Genomic DNA, 21524 nt, shown 5'->3' with positions numbered 1-21524 from the left:
TAATGTTGCTTGTCCCAGATTTGAGAATCTTAATCAGATGATGTGTGAATATTGAAAGAGGGGAGACAAAGGCAGTTGCCACCTTTTCCATAATCCAAGCCTGGACAGCTTTCTCAGTCATTCTGGATCTGTTTTATGAAAAAGTTCAACACAGTTCCACTAAATCTCAGTACAAATAAATTTCTGCCACACAAACACAGATCCAATTTAAACACTGTTCGGGTCAAACCCAGACAGGTGATAACCCTGTGTGCCATGCTGGCCTGAATAAGTGCTTGCTCACGGCACTTGTTCATACCATTCGTCAAGCTAGTCAGGTGGTCTCTTCTGTTGGCTTCATGGGTATTTATTACACCAGCCACAATAATAACAGCCGCCATTGGCCACTAAGTGGTGATGATGTCAACACGGCACTTGTGCCAGGCTAGGTGCACTTTGAGGCCACGCGAAGTGTTGAAGGCTCGCTGGCAGGAGATCACGGGACAGACCCAGGGTCGTGGGTTGACTGACTGCGCTAACTGGCAGATGCACCACCTGTGCTCCCTACTGTGCATTTTAGGCACCCGGCACTGCGCTCGTTGTTGTGAGCATCGCTCCTCTGCACTCCTCTGTTGTCTAAGGGCAACTGCCTCCAACTAGCCCCACACACATACATACACACACATACATACACACACATACATACACACACACACGGAGATGTTAAATGCATTTCTCACGAGATGTGCTGTTTTGTTTTATATCTCAGTTTACAAGATGAGAAGAATTTGCTTCAAAAGGAATATGAACGCATGCCAAAGCCAGGGGTAAGCGTGACACAGGTTCGAATCTGTATCAGCTCTGGAGGAGGGTCATTGCACTTCATATATCATTGCCTTAACTGATGATGGGCAAGCATTTCCCAACTCTTTCAAGTGAATCACCACCGTGTATAACAAGTGTTGCAGTTGCTGCAGGGCTATGTCGTGAGCATCATCGAGTAATGCAGCAACATCCATCGTACTGCATTTGTATGCTCCCAAACCAATCTACACAGACCAGTGTGGTGAAGCATGGCCATTCAAGCCCCACGAGCCGTGCAGAGTAAGGTGGAGAAAGACGGCAGAAATTGATTTCTACCGTGACCTGGGACTGGTATTGTGTTCAAATTGTATCCCAGTTATCTGCACAAGTTTTGATAATACAGGAATCCCCCGTTTTACGTAAGGGAATGCATTCCTGGGAAATGCTACATAACTAAAAATTACTTAAAACAAACCTTAATTTCCCAAAGGGGTTGCATTACTAGCCGACTTTTCATGACAAAAACGTGACTGAATATCATGAAGTGTACAAAAATTATTATGCATGTCATAAGTTAACATGCATTCTAACTTTATTAAATACAAATAATTGGATACAACTTACCTGAGATTATTAAAGAGCTTGCTGATCGATACCTCTTGGGGTGAGTCGTGGTGGAGTTACACAGACAAATAAAGTGGCAGTATCACGTGCCCCTTCATCTGACGATGAAGCTGGAGCTACAGCAGAGTGCACCAGAGGAAGCTGGCTCTCCTCTGGCCTCTTCTTTGGACCTTCTGGCTTAATTGCAGAACGTAAAAAAAAATCTGTCCAAAGACAGCTGGACACAATTGTTTTTCTTCTCTTGGTACAGCTCCTTGTAGTAGTGAATGCCAGTTCATATTCATCGTGGTGGTGGTGGTGATGATTGTGGTGGAGGTATCGTTTCATCGGCCTCTCCCTCAGCTCGTTGTTCCAGCTCCATCAGATCCTTATGTGACAACTCGTCACTAGCAATTACATCACATTGTCTGACTCCACCAAATTGTCATGTAGCACATGGAGGACTCTTCTCGATGTGGTATGCGCTGTGTGCTTTACAGTAGAGCATTCCACAGCAAAATAGGTTTCACTGTGCGCGTTCCTAGTAAAAAAATTATAGAACAGATGCGAAAAATTCAACTTATAAGGAAGTATGTTCCCTAATTCAACAGAAATGTACGTGCGAAACAATACATAATGTGTTTAACTTATAGCGGGGGATTGCTATAGACCTAGTGCTCTCTGAAACATATGTCCATGTTTGGAAAAAGTGGCAATCCCAGTGGCGAGTCCTTCATTGAGTAGTGGATTGACGAAAGGGCGTACGTATACACTTTGACTTTTTCTCATCATTAATTAACAACACCCCCTCCCCCCCCATAGGATCTGGAGAGAAAGGCCAAGCTGGTCATGGAGGGCTGCGAAGATCTACGCAGGGAGGTGTCCCAGCGCAAGGCAGAGGTGCAGAGTCTGCAGGAGGAGCTGGAAAGCAGGAAAGGGCAAATGATTCGGGAGCAGAAGAGCCTGAACCAGCAGAAGATTCTGCGGGAAAATCTTAAGGTAACGCTTGCAATGGTGTGCACTTGCACAGGGAAATTGAGGAGAGTGCGTGGAGGGGAGTAGGGTGAGATGAGAAGGGAGAGGTAGGGGAGTGTGCAGGGGAGTAGAGTGATATGAGAGGGGAGAGGTAGGGGAGTTCATGGAGGGATGTATGGTGAGATGAGAGGGGAGAGATTGGAAAGTGTGTGGAGTGAGATGACAGGGGAGAGATAGTAAAGTGTTGGGGAGTAGAGTGAGATGAGAGGGGAGAGATGGGAGATTGTTGTTGAGTAGAGTGAGATGAGAGGGGAGAGATGGGAGAGTACATGGAGGGGAGTGGAACAAGATGGAGGGGATCTTCTTGGTTCTTTCGGTAAAGTCACGTAGAAGGGAAGTAATAAAATAATAAAAATAAAACATAATAAAATCAAATAGGTAGTTATTTGATTTTTATTTGATTTTATTATGTTTTATTTTTATTATTTTATTACTTCCCTTCTACGTGACTTTACCGAAAGAACCAAGAAGATGAATCCCTGCAGTCACGAAAGCTTTAAATCGAAAAGATGGAGGGGAGTCGGTTGAGTCGGGAGGAGAGGCGTTTATGTTGTAAAACTGTGAACAGCTGCAATGACTCAGTCACTGACTCAGTCACTGGGCACGTTCTCCGAGTTTGAATATGTGCACTTCCACTCGTACATTGTCGTCTTCCTCGCATCATCTCTTGCAGAATGAACTGGTCCAGATCCACATGGTTCCCGGAGAGATTATGAAGGAGATCAAGGCGGTGGAGCACAAAAAACAGTGCGTGATTCATTCAACTTTTCAAACAGTAATGGCAACACAAGCTCCTTGTCAAATACATCAGTGTCAGTCAGAATTAGCGATCGGGAGCAGAAGTCAAAATGTGTATTTCTGGGGTGGTGCAATACTCAACCTCCGTTGGCAGGCCTTGAGCCATTTGTGGAAATGTATTACTCAATTCCTGTTCTGATTTGTACACAGGTGTCCCTCGATTTACAAACGTTCTATTTACGAAATGTCGCATTTATGCAATTGACAAATTATTGACACTTTTCGATTAATGAAATCGAATTTCCACATTCACGAAATTTCACTACGGCATGCGCCACGAGATCATCAAACAAGAATCACCCGGGACGGCGTCACGGTGTTCCTAGAGTGCAGCGGTGACGCCTCCACGTCACCTCGCCTGTCATTCCAACATGCAGATCTTTTAGTGAGTTCCCTGAAAAGGTTAATAATATTTTGCTACATTTTATAATTCTATTATTTTTATACTTATGTTATTTATTATTATATTTGGATTGTGACTAGTGATATAGGTGTATATTTTTAGGTTAGGAGTAGTTGGAATGACTGTCTGAAACACATCCGTAATTTTATGCATTAAATTCATGGGAAAAGCCATTCTGATAGGGGTAGGGCAGCTTTACAATGACCAAAATCCCTCTCGAATATAATCAATAGATCTGTTGAAAGTGTGCACGATGCGTCACTCCTGTGCTGCAGGGAGCAGGAGGAGCGGCGGGCGGTGCTGGAGGCGCAGAGCCGGGATGCCCAGGCCGCACTGGCGGGGGCAGCGGTGCGGGCGGAGGAGGCACGGCACGAGGCGGTAGCGGTGGCAGAAGAGCTGGACGCTCGGCGTACGCAGCTGGACGCGCAGCGGCACGAGCTGCAGAGGCTGGCACGAGACCTCGCCTTCGCTGGAGAGCGGGAGGCCCAGCGCCAGGGCGACCGGTACGACGCCACAACCCCTGTTCACGGCACCAAGATAAAGGATTTTTCCTGGACATCTGCAAAAAAAAGCCTCATAGCTTTATCGGATTTCTCCAGGAATAAATCAAGATTCAGGTTCCGATTCCCATGTAAATTCACATTTCAACTCAAAAGTTGCAATATGAGTTTTTGTCAAAGGCTGCCGAAACGTCTAATACAAATCCCCCACGTGGTCTACGTCGACTGTTCACGAGCACCAATGAAGGCTGGCACAGAGGATGAAGCCGTCACATGACGAGCAGCAGACACTAGTTGTAAACTAATTTGACCTAGGGGAGGCCCAGGACCCATTCAGTTATTTGCCAATGATGTTAGTCATGACTGGGAATAAAACCTAGGTCACCGCATTCCTAACATATACACACAATCGTACATGTGCTAATATTAATATGAAATATACATTTCAATAAAAAGTGCGTATTAAGATCGTAAGAACGCATGAGCGGGTGTTGTGACGCATTCCACAACTGTCCACCCTTATCTTCACACTGCACAAGGTACCAATTTAAAACTGAATGGCACCATGGGAGGCCAAGGATCATTTAGATGTCACTCGCCACTGATGTTAGCCGTGGACGGGAGTCGAACGCATGCCGCGGGGTTCAATAGCGCACTTCGCCAGCCACCATGCTACCGCTCCACAGAGACCTTGCTATGACCCATCACAGCATGCCACTGTCACACAGAAAAAGCGCTACACAGGGGGTTCCTAACACGGCGGTCTGACAGACCGTTAGGGGGCAATCGCCACCACCATGAGGAACTCTGCAATTGATTGCAGATTCTACGGGACCCGTATTGGCGGGTGTCATATTGTTTACCAACCTCACGTTGCTTATCTCGATTGGTGGCCATGAGTCATTGTTGAAAAGTCCACAATCCTATGGTGGGGGCCCGTTTATCCATTTGACTACAACTTCGACTCTGCATGATGTGGTATTCCTTTGGTCCGATTCCAGGGAGACAATGATCCGAGTCTACCCTTGATCAGGATTTGAACGATTATCTGCTACTATATTCCAAATTATACTGTCGAGTGTCAGCATTACTCATCATCAATTATGCATCACAATCAAGTAAACTTGCGGTCAAATATAAAACGTACGGAAAAAAAACTGTTGCTGGATCTGCTCTGATATAAAGATTGTTAAAGGAAAATGCAAGCGAGAATTCTAATAGGTCTCTCATGAACGTACTAAATGTCTGCTATGGCATTGCCCCCTACTGCCTACAATGAGTCCTCGCGGCTGCCTCCGAGCTCGCTGTCACGTGCGTGCTTATGCTGCCGGCCTTGACGTGTGCGGTGTTTTGTGTGTTGCGTGCTGTGCTCGCCTTTGTGTGTGTTGCTGTGTGTGCTTAGGCGCCCACTAACAGCACTTGCCCCAACAGTCTGTTAAGGCTATACCGGGGATCTTTGTCTTTGTGTGTCGCGTGCAGGGCCACGTGCGACCTGCGTCTGCGCCACGCCGGCGTCGAGAAGAGGGCCCAGCACGAGCTCCTGCTGCAGCGCGAGCGCGAGAAGGAGCGCGAGCTGCGCGCCCTCGCCAAGGCCGACAAGCAGTTGAAGGCGGCGCGTGACGCGCTGGCGCTCGTGCAGAGCGCGCATGCCAAGACGCACGCGCAGGTGTGCGCCACCCATGGGGGGCGCTGTGCATTGGGCATGAATCGCACATCGTGATCATCGAGTGTTCTCTCCAGAGACGACTCCAAAACACGATTCTCCCACTCCATGCTGCTGTCTTTGTCCGCACGTCCGTCCTTGTTGAACACCGTCTGGTGTTGCCGTTATTCTCCTTCCTCTTGGTTTTTTCCCAAAGAGACGTTCTTCAGTCGCCTTCTCCAGCCCATTGCCTCCCACTACATCACGTCACACATCGGCACAATACTCGGATCGCTCCACTGACTCCCAATCCAATCCCACATTAATTTCAATCTTGCACTCACTGCCTTGAAGATCCTGCATGGATTAGCCCCGACCTCTCACTTTTCATCCCACTCGCCTCCCCTCCACACTGTCCCCTACTCCTCCCCTCTCGTTTCACTCTACTCCTCTCCAGGGTTGGGGGTGTTGTCTTGGCCTGTCATTCCATCATGGTCGATAAAGTGAGTACTCTACTACTCTTTTTGTAAGTCCTATAGGTGGACTTTCCCCCATCAAAATAATGTGGAACTTTTGTTTGTTGCGGTTGCACCCAATTCAAGAGCCGAATGGCTCACAGGGCTTTACCAAATACATGAAACTGAAATGAAACAAATGTAAACAGGCGATGAGCACCAAAGCCTGGACAAGAACTCGAGCGACGTTGTATTAACCCACAGGTCGACTCCATGCCCCAAGATGACGGTTCCAACGCACACAGAATCAAGGAATTGCGCGATGACATTGAAGCAAAGAAAAGGCAATTGTTAAAGGAGGTACGTGCGATAGTGTTGCGTGTACACAAGCAGTAGAAACACTCGATACATACATCCAGACAACATGTTGAGATAAATGTGCACCTGCATTTACAATTGCGTGACTCCATTTATGAATGGTGCTGCCCCCTTGTGGATGAATGACGTCAAGGTGTCATGTTAAGCATGCAATGATATGGCTACATTATGGAACCTCCTTTGCCAGTACCAAAATAGAGGGAAACCTATTCTCACATGCGTAATGATGCATTAGTCATCATTTAAGATCGATTTTTATGCTCACGCTCGATGTATAGTCACGCTTGTGGGAATCGGTGATACTTGTTACGTAAATGTGATGCAAATGATGCACGAGTGTTAAACTTCGAGCTGCGCTGTGGGCAGCAGGTGGCAGTGCAGCACAATCTGTGGTCGACGTGCAGGACGAGACGGCTGCCTGCCGTGAGCCTGCGCTGACCAGTGAGGCGAAGTACGCAGAGTAATCATGGCGCTCACAGCTCGGAGAGGCCTTCATCCAGCAGTAGGATGGCAAAGGACTGCCCAAGTACCGAGTGAATACAAGGGCTTAAATAAAGAAAGTTTCAAGTTTATTTTGATTAACCAGATGAGAGCTCAAGAGACCAGGATAGTCTCGTTTGCAATGGTGGCTGTGGTCACTAAATTGATAAAAGCAATAACATAAAGTACAACAATTAAGCCAATTAAACTCTTGAGCAAAAACAACAAAATAGCAATTAGAGCAAAGAGGACCAAATAGAATTCAGAGCCACCTTGCGTCACCGTGCGTCACCGTGCACCATCGTGCGCCACCGCGCCGCCCGCAGGAGTCACTGAGCGAAGCGGAGGCACGTGCCGTGGAGGCTCAGCTGGCGGAGGAGGCTCGGCTCGGTGGGCTCCACACGGAGCTGAGGGAGCAGCTCAGGAGCCTGCTCCACCTGGCGCAGGTGAAGGCCGAGGAGCGCGAGCAGAAGTCCCGCGACAGCGCCAAGGCCAAGGTGTGTGCGTGTGTGCCTGCGTGTGTGCGTGTGTACGTGTGCGCCTGTTGCGCCAAGCGGCGATGCCTCGACCGTGGCTTTACGAGCGTCAGTCGACATGGCCAGTGTCCTCATTTATAATAATTCTAATGATATTTTGCATTCATATGGCACTTGTTTAAATCCCTCAGAAACTCATCTACATCGCATTTCATCCCGAACCTTCGTAGGGCACCCCCATTGCCAGGTATCCCTGTGTGGCACAGGATAACGCAGCACCTGGCCTGCCAGTAGGGGGCATTAGTGGGCCAGTAGGGGGCGATGACTACTGCTGCTGTTTCTATGGAGATTTTTGTGGTGTAATTTTAGTAATTTGTAAAAAAATTACCGTGACGTCGGCGCACAATGGCCTACAGGATCTTTCACGTCCACTGTGATGAAAGCAGGTGGCGCGTAGTATTTTATTACTCACAACTCTTGCAGTCGAGGAATCCTCTTGAACACATTGCACACTCCATATTCATATTTTTGTCTTGGCATAATAAAAATGATCACAAGACTAAAATATGAATATAGAGTGTGTGAACATGATGATTTTCATAATCATCATTATGTCAATCCACTGCTGGATGAAGGCTTCCCTAAGATGATGCCATCACTAAGTCATGAAGTCTAGCACTGTAGCTAGCAGCTGCATACGCTCTAATGTAATCACGCCATCTCCGTGGCTAATGTCATTTTAGGTGAATTTCCACCTTTAGCGGCTACTCTGAGACATTGGGCTCGCTGAGCCCTCAACACTTGTCACTGATGGTCATCCTTGGAAGAGATATAATCATAAGATGATCGCCTCACTTATATACCTGCATTTATCCAAATGGAACAAAAGTTACAAAGTGGAAAAAACTTATAGAAGCGCATCGCATATGTATACAAAGAGACAGACGGTCGAGTGCATAGGCCAGGGAACATTTGCATTGACCATTTAAAAACGTTAAGTGGGCTGTAGGCAAGACGAAAGAGAGAATGACAGCCAAGGGAGCGAATGTACGAAGAGGATAACGTCCACGGAGAGGGTGTGTACTCGAGTGAGATGGATGGGTGGCGTTGACCTGTGAAGGCCAGCATGCGGCAGTGGATAGACTATGAATGAAGATGTTCTCGTCATTGTTGACTGAGGCTAGCCTGTCCGAGTCTCACCACTCTTGCGATGTGCTTTGTGTAGATTCGATACGAACGGATACTGCAGGAGGTCAAAGCCAAGGACCTCTCCATCGTGGACCACAGGAAGAGGCACCAGGAGATCGTGTTGAGGTAGCGACGCGAAGCGCAGCTGCACGGCATGGCGATGTTTAACGGCAAATTAACCTCTCAGGCCAGATGGCTTTAACCATCCCTAGAACAAGAATTGGAATAGGTGACCAAAGCCTTTGCCGTTGCAGCACTAACGGTTTGGAACAGCCTCGTTTCCTCCCTTAACACCATAAATCTTCCTTAGAAAAGTATCCTGGAGAAAAAGATTAGTGCTGGATACAACCACATTTGCAAATATGATTTGAACCTTATGGCGAGACCCCGGAGTCCCATAAGCCCCCGGCTCTCGCATGAACTGCGTTGCGACGTCATTTTATCTCTGTTGAAGGCGAACGATGTGGCAATCTATTCCTCTCGACGAGCTCTACACGATGCGCTAATCAAAGTTTAAAAGTTTTGTTTACGACTTCGGCAATTTTGGCAACGACGGGTGCTTCGTGAAGAACGAGAGGATTGATTTCTGGTGGGTCGCGGCGTTTATGTGTGCGGTGGGATGGAGTGGCCAAAAATACATTAATTAATTACGATTTTGACTTCTGTGTATTCGGGACCCCGGGGTCCTGCCATAAGGTTCCTTTGTAAATATAATCCTTGCCTATGTATCGATAGTTCAATTTTAATGTGCAATTTTATTGAAGGACTGTGTATTGTCTTGGTGAGGGCCACGTGGCGCTGTGTTAAGGACAGATATTTCCGGGTGATTATAGTCGGTATGAGGCTAAGCTGATCTTTTGAGTTCACACCTGGGTAAACATAATAAACTTGAACAGCCTATGTGGTCTACAAAGATAATCATCGTCTATGTGGACATCTGTAAAAAAGAGTTACATAGTTCATTGCATTCCTCCAGAATAAATAAAGATTCTGATTCTCTATATGAGCCAGGGTACCGTATTGTGTGTTTGTTGGGATTTGAGGCCCCTGCCTGCGGAGCTCACCGCGGGTGGCGTGACTGGCTGCAGGCTCAAGGAGTTTTCCCAGCTCTACAACGTCATCAAGCTGGAGCGCAACAGGTGCGCCAACATGATCCTGGCGGCGGCGCAGCAGAGCGCCGAGACTCGAGAGAAGCTCAAGATCCTGGAGAACGAGCTGGAGATCCTGGTCTCCTCATCCAGCAGCAAGGCCCTGTGAGCCCCTCCCCAGCCACAGCTAGCAAGTTGCTTTTGATAGAGCGTACTTTATTCTGGGGCCTCTTAGAGAGAGAGCCCTTTGTGTGCGGTAAGTGACTCTCACAACATCTCATCTTGACACATTTGAAAGGACACCCCCAGGGGCAGCTGTCCCTCTACTGCACAAGGTGATTCATTAATATGCAAGTACGGGGCGATGATTGCTGTTATGTGCAATTCCAACTGAGTGTCTGCGGTGTGATTTTTATAATTTGGCAGATTTGGACCATGATGCCAGCGCACAATTGCCTGCTCATTTCTGACGACATCAGGGGATCTTTAACGTCCACTCATGAAGCAGACAGCGCGTATTTTTACGGTTGACACTCCTGCACTAATAACCAGGGCGGCCTGCTGGATTCGAACTGCGAACCTCTACAACAAGCGACGAACGCACATCGTTTTGAAATGCAATTTGCATGAATAACAGCAGATAACAGCGACAAACATGATTATTATTGTTGTTGTTATGTCCTCGGTCTCCACCTGCCCCAGGATGGTCCAGAAGCGAAGGAAGAAGCACCAGACGGTGGCGCTGTCCCGCGATAGCGCCCGTGCGGACACAACGCGGTGCGGGCGTGAAGGGCGAGAGCTGGAGGAGCGGCGCCAGCACGGCCAGGAAACGCTGGCGAGGCTGCTCGCCCACGTCGAGCGAGCGCAAAGCGGCACCCGGGAGCTACGCTCGCGCCACGAAGAGGCCGTGCGTCAGCGCAGAGCCCGGTACAATCCACCACCCGCGCACGGTTTTAGAATGATCCCTTTCCTTCATCCCTCTCACCTAGCTTTTCCTCATCTTCCTGGCATTCGCTACTGAAGGTCGATATCCAAGCCACCCCACCACTTGATCACCACTTAATCTGCTTCAATCGACCTTTTCACCCCACCTTTTCACCCCACCTTTTCACCCCACCTTTTCTCCGTCGTGAAAAACGATCCTCAACTATGCGGACGGTTGGGCAGCTCCGCTGTCATGCGCAGGAGAGGTGGCACACAAACTATGACGGTGATAAATCATCGTGCCAAGACGCCCATAGCAACACACCAGTCTGGTAAGCCTGGTCCAAGGTAATCTGGACAGCTAGTGCCCATGCCAAGCTCATATAACCTGACTCGGCTCATGAAGGACTGAGGTGACCCTTGAGCAAGGATTGAACTCGCAAGCTTTACTATTACGAGTCGAGAGCTCAGTCAGGTCAGTGCCACTTAGATGTAGGTGCTAGGTCAACGCAAAATAATATGATACGTAACATAACTGTTAGCGTCGTTGTGGAGAATGTAGCAAAAGAAAAAAGAATTACTTCGTTACTTATATTCTCCACAACGATACCAACGATGACGTTATTCGAGGTTGTCTATTGAGTGCGGATGAAGCTGACCGCATGCTGGGGCCTGCGCGGGGGGGGGGCGGTGGCAGGGCGTCCCAGCTGCTGGAGCGCGAGGGCGAGGTGTGCGCGCTGTACGAGCGCCTGCACGTGGGCGACACGGCGGCACGCGAGGGCCACGTGGCGCTGCAGGCCCTGGAGGAGGAGGCGCGCTTCTTGGCCATGGCGCGCCTCGAGGAGACGCGGCAGCTGGGCCTGGCACGCCGCGACGGCCCGAGCCGGCGCACGCTGGACGAGCAGCTCATCGGCCTGCACCTGCAGGTGCCCGTGCTCTGGCGGTTGTGCAGGAAGAGGCAGGCCCAATTGGGTGGCTCTGGGCACTAATACTTATCGTCATCATCAGCCATGCATGATTAAAATAATTGCAATTTAAAATTGCTTTGCAAAAAAGGTGTCCTGCGTTGCTAGAAGGGATGATGGCTGATGGTCTAGACCAGGGGTGGGGAACATCCGGCCCGCGGGTCGTATAAGGCCTGCAAAATCATTTAGTCTGGCCGTGCCAAGGCAACCGCACGACTCGAAATTCAATAAATCTAGGCGCTTTTTTCATAGCAACATAAATTTAATTTTGTATGGCCCACGAATGATGTTATAAATATCCAAATGGCCCTTGGCAGAAAAAAGGTTCCCCACCCCTGCACTCTAGACCAACGACTGAATGACAGCCAAAGGCCTGCCTCACCTGGTTTCCTTGCCCGATCCCCTGCACCTGCCCAGGCAAGTGAATCTGAGAGACTGGGGCAGACCCAAGTTGCTCGTCATCATCATCATCATTAGTTTGTGACGTCATCAGCCATAGTCTGTATCCAGATTGTTTGGCTGCAATATATTTCTCCAAGTCCCGTTGCTGCTGCTGTTGCGAGTTATCACGCGGCGGCTGCGTGTGGATGTTGCTGCTGCCCTGCACAGCTGTTGCAGTACCAGGACCACATCCGTGAGCTGGAGGGGCAGCTCGAGGACCCCGAGGGCCGCAGGGTCCGATTCCTCGAAGGAAAGGACCTCTCCCCCAGTGAGCTCGCCAGGAAAACTGAGGAGGTGGGGGCCCTTGTGTTACTAGCAATGCTGTCGCCACTTGTACAGTAGTTTATTATTAAGCTTTCGCTGTAAGATATACAGTAAGTCCTCACTTAACGAGTGTTCACACAACGCGTTTTCGATATGACGTGGTTCTTCCACGCACAACGTGCACCGTTATAGTGCAGAACGGGCACCGTTTTCATAGGAAATGCACACCGTTATAATGCGGAATGTGCACCATCATCAGCTCTCAAAACCATAATTCAATGCATGCACCGTTAGATTATATTGACTGATATGCATCGTCAAACCCTTTTTGTATTCTAATATCTGGCTGGGTGGCGATCTGGATAGAGTGTTCGACTCACAATCTGAAGGCTGGATACACTAAGAAATATGAAGAGCATTGACGAGCACCTGCCCCCATGATGTGCGAGGCTAAGTCGGCATTGTCTTCTCGCTTGCTCGCTTTGCGTGTTCACGTTTGCGGTGTTGGGTGAAGCTGGAGGAGCAGCTGGCGCACAAGGAGGAGCAGCTGCTGGAGAAACAGCTGGTGCTGGAGCAGGTGTCTCGGCTGGCGGAGCGTGCAGATGCACAGGCGCGCGAGGGGCACAACGACACTCTGTCGCTCGCTGGGAAGGTTCGAGTACTCCTCTTGTTCCCTCTGCCTGTGGACTTATCCCACCTACCGGTCCCCTCTCTACTCACACGATTCCCCTTCCCATGCACCGTAGGACTCACGATTCAATTCTCAAAAGGCAACTGTACTTCGCAGCCGGGCGTGCAATTCAGAGATTGCCGGCAGTTGAAACAATGGGACAAGGGTTTTAATTTCTCCCAATGTCTATTCAGTATAAATGGGTACACCGCTAATTGGCGACAGGCCACGTACGGTGGGGTAAAGTGTGATATCTCCCACCTCTTCCCCGCCCTGCAGGACAATGCAGGGCTGCGCCTGTACCTTTTTTACGGCACGGCGATCCACCCGCCCCCAAATGCCCTCGCCCGCGGCCCGTACGTACATGTCGAACTCCTTCCCCGCGGTACGCAGCCAACGCCGCTAATGGGAGGTGCGTGCCCACAGATGAACGGGGCGCGGGGCCGCCTGCGCACCCGCACGCGCCGCCTCATGGCGCTCGTGTCGGAGCTGGCCATGCGGCAGGCGGCGGCGCTGCGCCTGCAGCAGGAGGTGCGGGAGCGGGCGGCGCTGGTGGAGTCGTGCCACGCGCGACTCGCCCAGGGGCTGGCACCCTGCGACGGCGCCGAGCGCGAGTGGCGCAGCGCGCTCCGCGACGAGCACCGGCGCCGGTGCGAGCGGCTGGCGCGGCAGAAGGTGAGGGCGGCGGCGGCGCGGGCCGCGGGGACAGGAGGACGCGCGGGTTCACGCAGCCGCCCAGAGTTCACCGTTGTTTAGTTTGTTGTCCTTCCCCGCACCTCCGATGAGCACGGTTGGCTACGTACAATGCAAAAGAAATTCAACATACTTACATGTAATTGATATCTACGCCAAAATGTGACCTTCCTATGTGAGGATTTCCATCTCGCAATCAGAAGTCTCTTGAGTTATGTTCCCTTTGTATGGACATGAGTTGCTAAGCGTCAGGCACAAAGGCCCAAACCGTCAAGTGACCAGCGACAAACGGCCACATCGCAGTGTTAATGGATGAGAGTGGAATGTGTTTCTTGAATTGAGCGATGTTATTATTGTCAGAGCTTGAGGAGAAGAGATGATGGGAGGGAGTTCCACAGTGGAGCAGGTCGAGGGAAGCAGCAGAGAGAAGTGCATTTTAGGATCGCTAGTTTTGGATCACGTGGGTTTATGAGACTGCAAGGTGACAACAGCGTGCATGTGAAGACCTTTGAGTATTATCTCCTCATGTGTGGGTTTTCTCTGGGTGCTCTAGTGTCCTAACACGTGCAAAAGACACTCTTGTTGACTTGGCCAAACATCTTAATGCGTGCAGATCCCTTCTGCAAAGACAAAGTCTTGAGACTCACAATGTGATGTCTCATGAAATGACTGCAAACTGTAGCTCATATCCATAGCTGTATAACATTCTGTGTTATGGCTCCTGGAGTCATATCTCATTTGCGGGAGTTATATAAAAGAATATGTGTGAGCATGTAAGTTGATAATGTTGATGATTGTAATGGTGACTATTGTGGTGATGGTGGTCACAGATTTGAAGGTGGTCTTAGTCTATAAACATAAAAGATGTTGACAATGTCAATCATAAATGGGGCCAGCAACAAAGATGATGAAGTGGTTCGCGCGCTGTGCTTCAAACCCGGCGACTCGAGTTTGATTCCCGCTCGCGGCCAAAATTGCTGATCATTATCTGAACCAGTTCCGGGGCCTCCCCTAGCCGAGTCGGCCTCAAATGAGTACCCGGTGTGGCGTGTAAGCAACGCCACCATAGAGACAAAGGCTGGCCAGGCGTGGTGCATGGGCGCTGGCCACCCGCCCCCTCGACTGCCGTGCTGGCCTTCATAGGCGCTAATCGCAAATGGCACTTGCCCCAAAATTTGTTGAGGTGATACGGGGGATCTTTCTCTCTGCTGCGAACCCTGAGCCATAGCGACGACGCAGTTTTCACCATCTCCTCCTCCGCGCACGCAGGAAGAGGCGGCCGCGGCAGACCGGACGATGGCCGGCGATGGCGCGGCCTCTACCGCCGAGCCGCGACCCAATTGCTACATCCCCGACGACGATTTGGGACTCCCCGTGCCACGACCCTACGGAGCCCTGGCCCCGTTCAAGCCCAGCGAGGCAGGGGCCTCAATGAGGCACATCCGCAAGCCCAGCATCAAGCCCATCGAGATTTAGAGCAGGGCCTGCCAACCGCGGGGTCGTGCACACCCACGGGAGGCAACTGTGATAGAGCTGGCCTCTCTTCGACTATTTAAGGAATTGATCGCTCCACATTGCTCAACAAATCGGATAACACGACGGTAGTCGAAATGCAACGTCCCTAATGTGTTCCCACGTGTGACGGGGGACGGGAGGTCATGAGCAGAGTTTGATGGCGTCATGGTCATCATCGGCCGCGTCGCGCTAGCAGTGACGGCCGTCGAGTAATCGACGGCAGAAAGAGTCTCTCACATAAGTTTTAGTGGAGGGATTGACTTGGTCGCCTCGTCGTGCCAGCTCGCACCTGTCAAGGTAGTGGAGCGCCCAGAGGCCACATCCACACCTCCCCCTTTCCCCACTCTCGAGCCAGGTCTGGATGCATATTGAAGTAATTATGTCTCCTTGCACAAATAGTTTAAGACTGTTCATGACGTGACAGTCTTGTCGGGTGGTGGAGGGTTAATGACAAGAATTTTGTCATAAAACTACCACGTGGCCTAACCCAAAACCAAGCGTGGACTCATTGCCATGGCTACGAAAGCCGGGTCCTATGTTCCTCTTCCTGTCTCTCAATGCAATGCCAATCGTGCATCTTTGAGTACTCAACAGTTTCTACATATGTTTGAGTTGCGTCTTTAAGCACATGGGAAGGCTGAGACGTACATTAGATAAACTCTGCCACCCTGCAGTGTTGCACATGTGGGTTTCCTCCCATACGTATAAACACAATCTGGTTGCCAACTCTCTGGGTTTGACCCATGAACTGTGTATTGACATTAATACATTGTCTGAAAACATCTTAACATATATAGGAGACTGCAGAACTTGAGAAATTGTTGGTGCCGGCTCATCACCTGGCTGCTGCCTTCCCAGTTGTCTGTGGTTCCTCCCCGTGCCTCTGAGTTGTTCTCTCATTGAGAGCGAGTGAGTAATGTGTGGCGGCACGTTGCAAGTTAAATTGATTAATGTTACAGTGGCATTCCACTCAAAAAACCAAACAACAAAGCGCCATTGAAGCCGACTACTCATTTGTATTCGATTTGCCAAATCATATTATGATAAATCATTATATTATAAAAATTATTAATTGTGACTGCTGTTTTTTAGATGTTTTGTAATTGTATGATTTGCCAAATTCAGACTGAATGATGGAATATGAACCACATGTTTTTTTGGTTATTATGGAAGCAATTTGTTTTCGTTATTTGTGTTATCCCAATGGCAACGTGTGGCTGTAGTGTGAACATTCACATAGTATGTGTTGGCGCAGTGTAGCAATATGTTGAAACGGTGTTGTCACTAAGTAACCCTTATGTCTTGACTTAAAGCTTTCGTGACTGCAGGAATTCATATTCTTTGGGTCTTTCGCTAAAGTCACGTAGATAGAAATAATAAAATAAATATGTAAATATCAGGATGTTTCGATCGCAACAGCAGCTCTCCCACTGTATTTTTTTACCTGATGACGATTGCTTGTTTTGCGATCGATACGTCGTGATATTTTTTTTTTATTATAATTTTTCTATTTACGTGGCTTTAAACATATTATTCTTGAATTGTGTGAAGTTTTCCTATTTAAAATGTGCATGGTGGCAACATCATTGTTTCACGTGGATAAATTGTACCCATCAGTGGAATAAGTGTGGCTTATGCTGCCCTCCCAGTCGAAGATGGATATAAGCCACAACCCAGGGGAGCTTATGTCTTAAATTGTATTGATTAACCAACCTTTTCTGCAAATAATAACCTTGTAAACGTATAACAATCGTAACAATGCCTTTAACATATGTGCAGAATTGGTTCGGTTCAGTTGAGTACTTCCCTACCAAGTGGCTTCTGCTGTATCGCAGCAGTGAACAGATATGCAATCACACATGCACACATCGGAGTGAGAGAGAGAGCCCAGCCACAGCAACACTTCCTGCAATGGGCATGCATGTTGACAGCGATAGGGCTCGCCATTGTTTATAGTTGGTGCCTACGCAGCATTTAAATAAAGACACAAATGCAGAAGCAAACCAACCGCTTTGTTTTTTTTAACGGTCGCCGATTGATGTATTTTATCCAGCTGCAACGTCAACTTAAGAGTCATTGTGAGGACATCAGACATCACGGATCGAATCCAACATTCACAGCGGGTGAGATTCCATGGCGAGGTAGATCATGAGATGGATGTGGAGCATGGGAGGAGGAAGCACACGACATCGATATTACCCATTGGGCCATCATTATTTCTGGCCATGAGCTGAAGCAGGTCGCCATTGCATTTAATTTAATCAACACAGTGTGAGCAGACAGCAGTGCCAATTAGAGACGCTATTAGCATGAATTTGCGTTTCTTAAATTACTACATAACATTGCATTACCACCGGCCATCATTACAGTGAAGTGCCCTGCCCAAGCCAACTTACTTTTATTAACAGTTCACACGATGTCTCTAACGCCAGCTCTCATCCATGTTCCTCTTGCAGTGTATCTGTGTACTTCCAGGCATGCAGCAACTCTCCATGCATATTTGTTCAGCTTTTGTTCCGTTTCTCGGTTACTGCCCTTAATTTTAATCCATATGCCATAGCAGGGAGCATGCATTGATCAAATAAAAATTCGCAAAGTGATCCATATATTGTAAAAAGAAAATCTGATATCGATATCCCATCGCATTTACTGGAGCAGGGCGTGGTGTGCAATATCGCCTGTCACGTCTCGTATCCCGTGTCTGTAAATCGCTCTTCAACTAAATCGTTAAGAGTAAAGGTAGTCACCCCTTTGCCATTACCATAGTGGAAAAGGCAATGAATGGCAAAACGCACTCACCGGGTTAAATGGAATAACACGGAGGTGAGCCCTCTAACCAGAATGCCACCACTCGACACAACTTACATGCACATTGTCACGGCGGATACTTAAAGGCCAGACGTCAGCAGTCGTGGCTTCTCGATTTCCAAGCTCACCATCTGATGAAGCTCAAAGTGGTTCGAGCAAAACGTCCTTGTAAATGTATTTTAAATTCAGCGACGAAAAGTCTCAAGCCACCGGTGAAGAGTAGGAGCTCTGTCGATCAGCACGTTGGCACGTATCGTTCACATCTGTAAACGTGACAATGTTTGTCAGGTGGCGGAGGGTTCATGACAAGAACTTTGGCATAAAAACAAGGAAGTGACTCTCCCAAAAGCACACGTTTGGATCCTTGTATTGGCTAATAGAACCGATGTTTTAAGTTTACGCAGATGGCCTATTTAATCTTCTTGGCTGCCAGGCAAATGCTGTCAGCGAGCACCTATTGTAGCTGGCATTGCGTGCGGGGGGGTCGGGTGATGTGGAAGTTGAGCGCATCACCCACCGCACCGGGTACAGCGGCTTTAGGGCAGAGTTTTCCTCGGGTAGTTCAGGCCAGGTGCAGGCACCAATTGTTCTCAGATGGTGGATAGGCACGAATTGAAGCCAGGTGCCAACATTATGGAGAAGTGCGTCAAGCGCTGCACGATCGCTCCCAACCCGAGCGCTCGCCACTCTGCCCTGTGCACTTCTGCTTTGTGCCGCGTGCGCCGCGTGCGCTGTGAGCGCAACTGCCGCTTGGAGCCATCTATTTACTGAGCGAGCTGCATCGGCAGCGTGTTTTGACGAACTGCAGGCAGCTCCAAGTTCTGCTTCGTGCAAAGAGCTGACCAAAATGTTAGCAAACAACGGGACTTTGCGGAATGGGGAATTCTACTGAGTTTGGGGAGGCAATGGTGGCATTTTCCCACGTCTAAACACCACACATAGAGAAAGGCGTTTCAACCGACAAATATCAATCGACTGAACGTCGCAATGTTTTACAACCTCGGTGGGTACTGCACCCTGCAGCCAGTCCATGCAACTCAAGTACTGAAAGGCCGCGTTGCTCAAGCAGCCGAGGTAGGTCACGCAGGCCGAGCGTTCTCGCAGAGGGTGGAGGATGCAGCCTCTGCAATGCGAGCAGCAGCCCGGGGACTTCAGCAAGGTCCCCCCGTGGACAGATTCGAGTAAATGACTCGCAAGCAGCAATCCAAATAAATACGAAGACAATTGCGCCTCATAATTCCCATGTCTCTCCCTCCACACAAACAAAACAAATAAAAAAAATCTGTTGTTTTACACATCCCATCAGCAGCCTGCTTTGAACCGTCGAGTTCACCCCTGTAGTGGATAGCGCAAGTCCACGTCGTGTCGGGTTGCTGAGTCAGGCCTGAAGCAACAAAGAGCACTGGCAGGAGTTGCTCGGAAACCGATGATGATGATGAGGGTGCTGGTGATGGCTGTGGTGGTGTAGTCGGTGGAGTGGTGGCACAGTGGTTAGCACGCACGCTAGAGACCTCGACGACCGACTTTGATTCCCGGCTGGTCCTAACATCAGTGGTGATTATTTGAATTGGACCGGGACTTCCCCTAGGTCGACTCAGCCTTAAATTGAGTACCCCGTGCAGTGTATAAACATGAGCATTGGTGAGTCAAAGGCGACCGAGCGTGGTGTTGGCCACACCGCTCACTAACAGCACTGGCCCCAAGGACTACACAGGGCGTCTGCGTGTTTCTCTTTTTGGTGCTCGTGCTACGATGCAAACACAATGGGCATTGCTGGCAGCACTTTCCTATTGTTGAACCTGTATCCAGTGGCGTAGTCCTGACATCAGCACAGGAGGTGCGGCAATTGGTCAGGTGGGGGCCACAAATGTTTGATTTGTCTTGCACGGTCGCACCTCGCCTCATATATGTGTATCTCGCGGCTTCTCTTGCCTAATCACACCGCGGTCTCGAACATTTAACGATGTTGGGGCGCTCCACCTTTGCAAAATATATTTTTGTTCTTTAACACTGTTGTCAAAAACAGAAATCACGGTCATTGTGGGTTGTCTAGGGGGACCCAACTCGTGTGGGGGGTAGGCAAGGCACCCCCTGCCTGCCCCCACGCTCGCTACCGCCCAGGCAGTAGCTCGTGGGCCCCGGGTGGTGTCACGTGGTGGCCCCGGGTGGGGTCACGTGGTGGCCCCCTGTGGGGGCGCGCGTTGCACGCGACAGAAGCAACGTGCTGCGTTTTGTGGGATGGCGCTGTCAGCTGTGCTGCTCTGGCAGTGGGGAGCAGGTGAGCGCACGAGCCTCTCCTTTTACGGCCCCGTTCCTCTTCACCAACTCCACGAAGGCCACGGAGATGTTTACAATTTGGGGAACCACAGACTCCCGTTTATCTCAAAGCTGCCCCGGTTCGCCCAAGCCAAGCGAGGTGCAGCCCGGAACTTTGGGCAAAAATCTCGACGCGGGGGACGTCTTCAAACCGATCCCTAACGACCCCCAACCCCTAGCTCGCTCATGCGGATTCGCGAGTGTCTGCCTTGCCTTAGCCAGCATAGGCCAAGTGCCCTGAGCCAGTTGTGGAGAATCCACATTCCTGTGCCAGTTTTCAGTCTCTTCGTAGGAAAACCACTCCTGCATTCCCATGATTTCATGCTAATTTTAATTGAGGTGGAGTTTATTTGATTTGTTACATTTGAACGGGCAACCTAACCGAATTATCTGCCAAAATAAATAGCAACGTCCCATATTTGTCTCTCCACGTAAAAACAAAAGTTTGTTTTACACAACCCATTGGGCGTACAGCCTTGTGGGAGCACACTCTGTGCAGGCTTCGATATTCAGTGTATCATCAACAAAGTCCGGCTTGCTGACAACAATGCTGGTGAACTGCTGGATGTTCATAGGTAAGAAATTGGGGTCTTACACTGACGCAAAACCGCGTCCACTCCAGTAACACGCAACACAAGAACATTGGCTATGAGCCAAGCAGTCTTTAGCAACGCACTCACCAGACCTGCAACACAAGCATCACTGAGTTGACAGCCATTCATCATCATCCTTCTGGGGTTAATAACAATGAACACCGCTCTGTGGGAAAGTCAAATGTGGTAGTCCTATGGATAGACTCGCCTCCGCCAAAGGAATGTCCAATTCCCACCACTGGCTCAGGGCCGTAAACAGGAGATAAGCACCAATGCCTCAATGCTGATCTGAGCAGCAGGGAGTCACTTTGACTCAAGAGACAACGCAGTAAATGATATTACGTTGACCGACGAGCAGTGAACTGCAAACCGCGCGTAGCAGAGCTCACGCACTGTGATTACCACGCAGGGACCTTTACTGACTTCGTTCAATGGAAATAATTGTAAATTATATTTCACGGGCAACTTTAGTGGCGGTGTCAAAAACTACAACCAGTCCGTGCGCT

General features: G+C 49.4%; 1 protein-coding gene across 2 annotated transcripts in view; it reads left to right on the top strand.

Moving 5' to 3' along the window:
- CCDC146 (coiled-coil domain containing 146) overlaps positions 1 to 17304 on the top strand; it is a 38265-nt gene extending 20961 nt beyond the window's left edge. For both annotated transcript variants that reach the window (XM_078614325.1, XM_078614326.1), the window contains exons 5-19: positions 749 to 806; positions 2209 to 2385; positions 3095 to 3168; positions 3898 to 4125; positions 5602 to 5788; positions 6484 to 6579; positions 7404 to 7574; positions 8779 to 8867; positions 9830 to 9994; positions 10532 to 10756; positions 11451 to 11679; positions 12328 to 12453; positions 12938 to 13075; positions 13520 to 13768; positions 15056 to 17304. In XM_078614325.1, the coding sequence (XP_078470451.1) occupies positions 749 to 806; positions 2209 to 2385; positions 3095 to 3168; positions 3898 to 4125; positions 5602 to 5788; positions 6484 to 6579; positions 7404 to 7574; positions 8779 to 8867; positions 9830 to 9994; positions 10532 to 10756; positions 11451 to 11679; positions 12328 to 12453; positions 12938 to 13075; positions 13520 to 13768; positions 15056 to 15262 (2419 nt within the window). In that variant the 3' untranslated portion in view covers positions 15263 to 17304. The remainder of the gene's footprint in view (positions 1 to 748; positions 807 to 2208; positions 2386 to 3094; positions 3169 to 3897; positions 4126 to 5601; positions 5789 to 6483; positions 6580 to 7403; positions 7575 to 8778; positions 8868 to 9829; positions 9995 to 10531; positions 10757 to 11450; positions 11680 to 12327; positions 12454 to 12937; positions 13076 to 13519; positions 13769 to 15055) is intronic.
- The last annotated feature ends 4220 nt before the right edge of the window (positions 17305 to 21524 follow it).

The sequence above is a fragment of the Lampetra planeri genome, chromosome 44, assembly GCF_965212315.1.
Source record: "Lampetra planeri chromosome 44, kcLamPlan1.2.h2, whole genome shotgun sequence".
Taxonomy (NCBI): Eukaryota; Metazoa; Chordata; class Hyperoartia; order Petromyzontiformes; family Petromyzontidae; genus Lampetra; species Lampetra planeri.
This window is presented reverse-complemented; position numbering and strand designations above follow the sequence as displayed.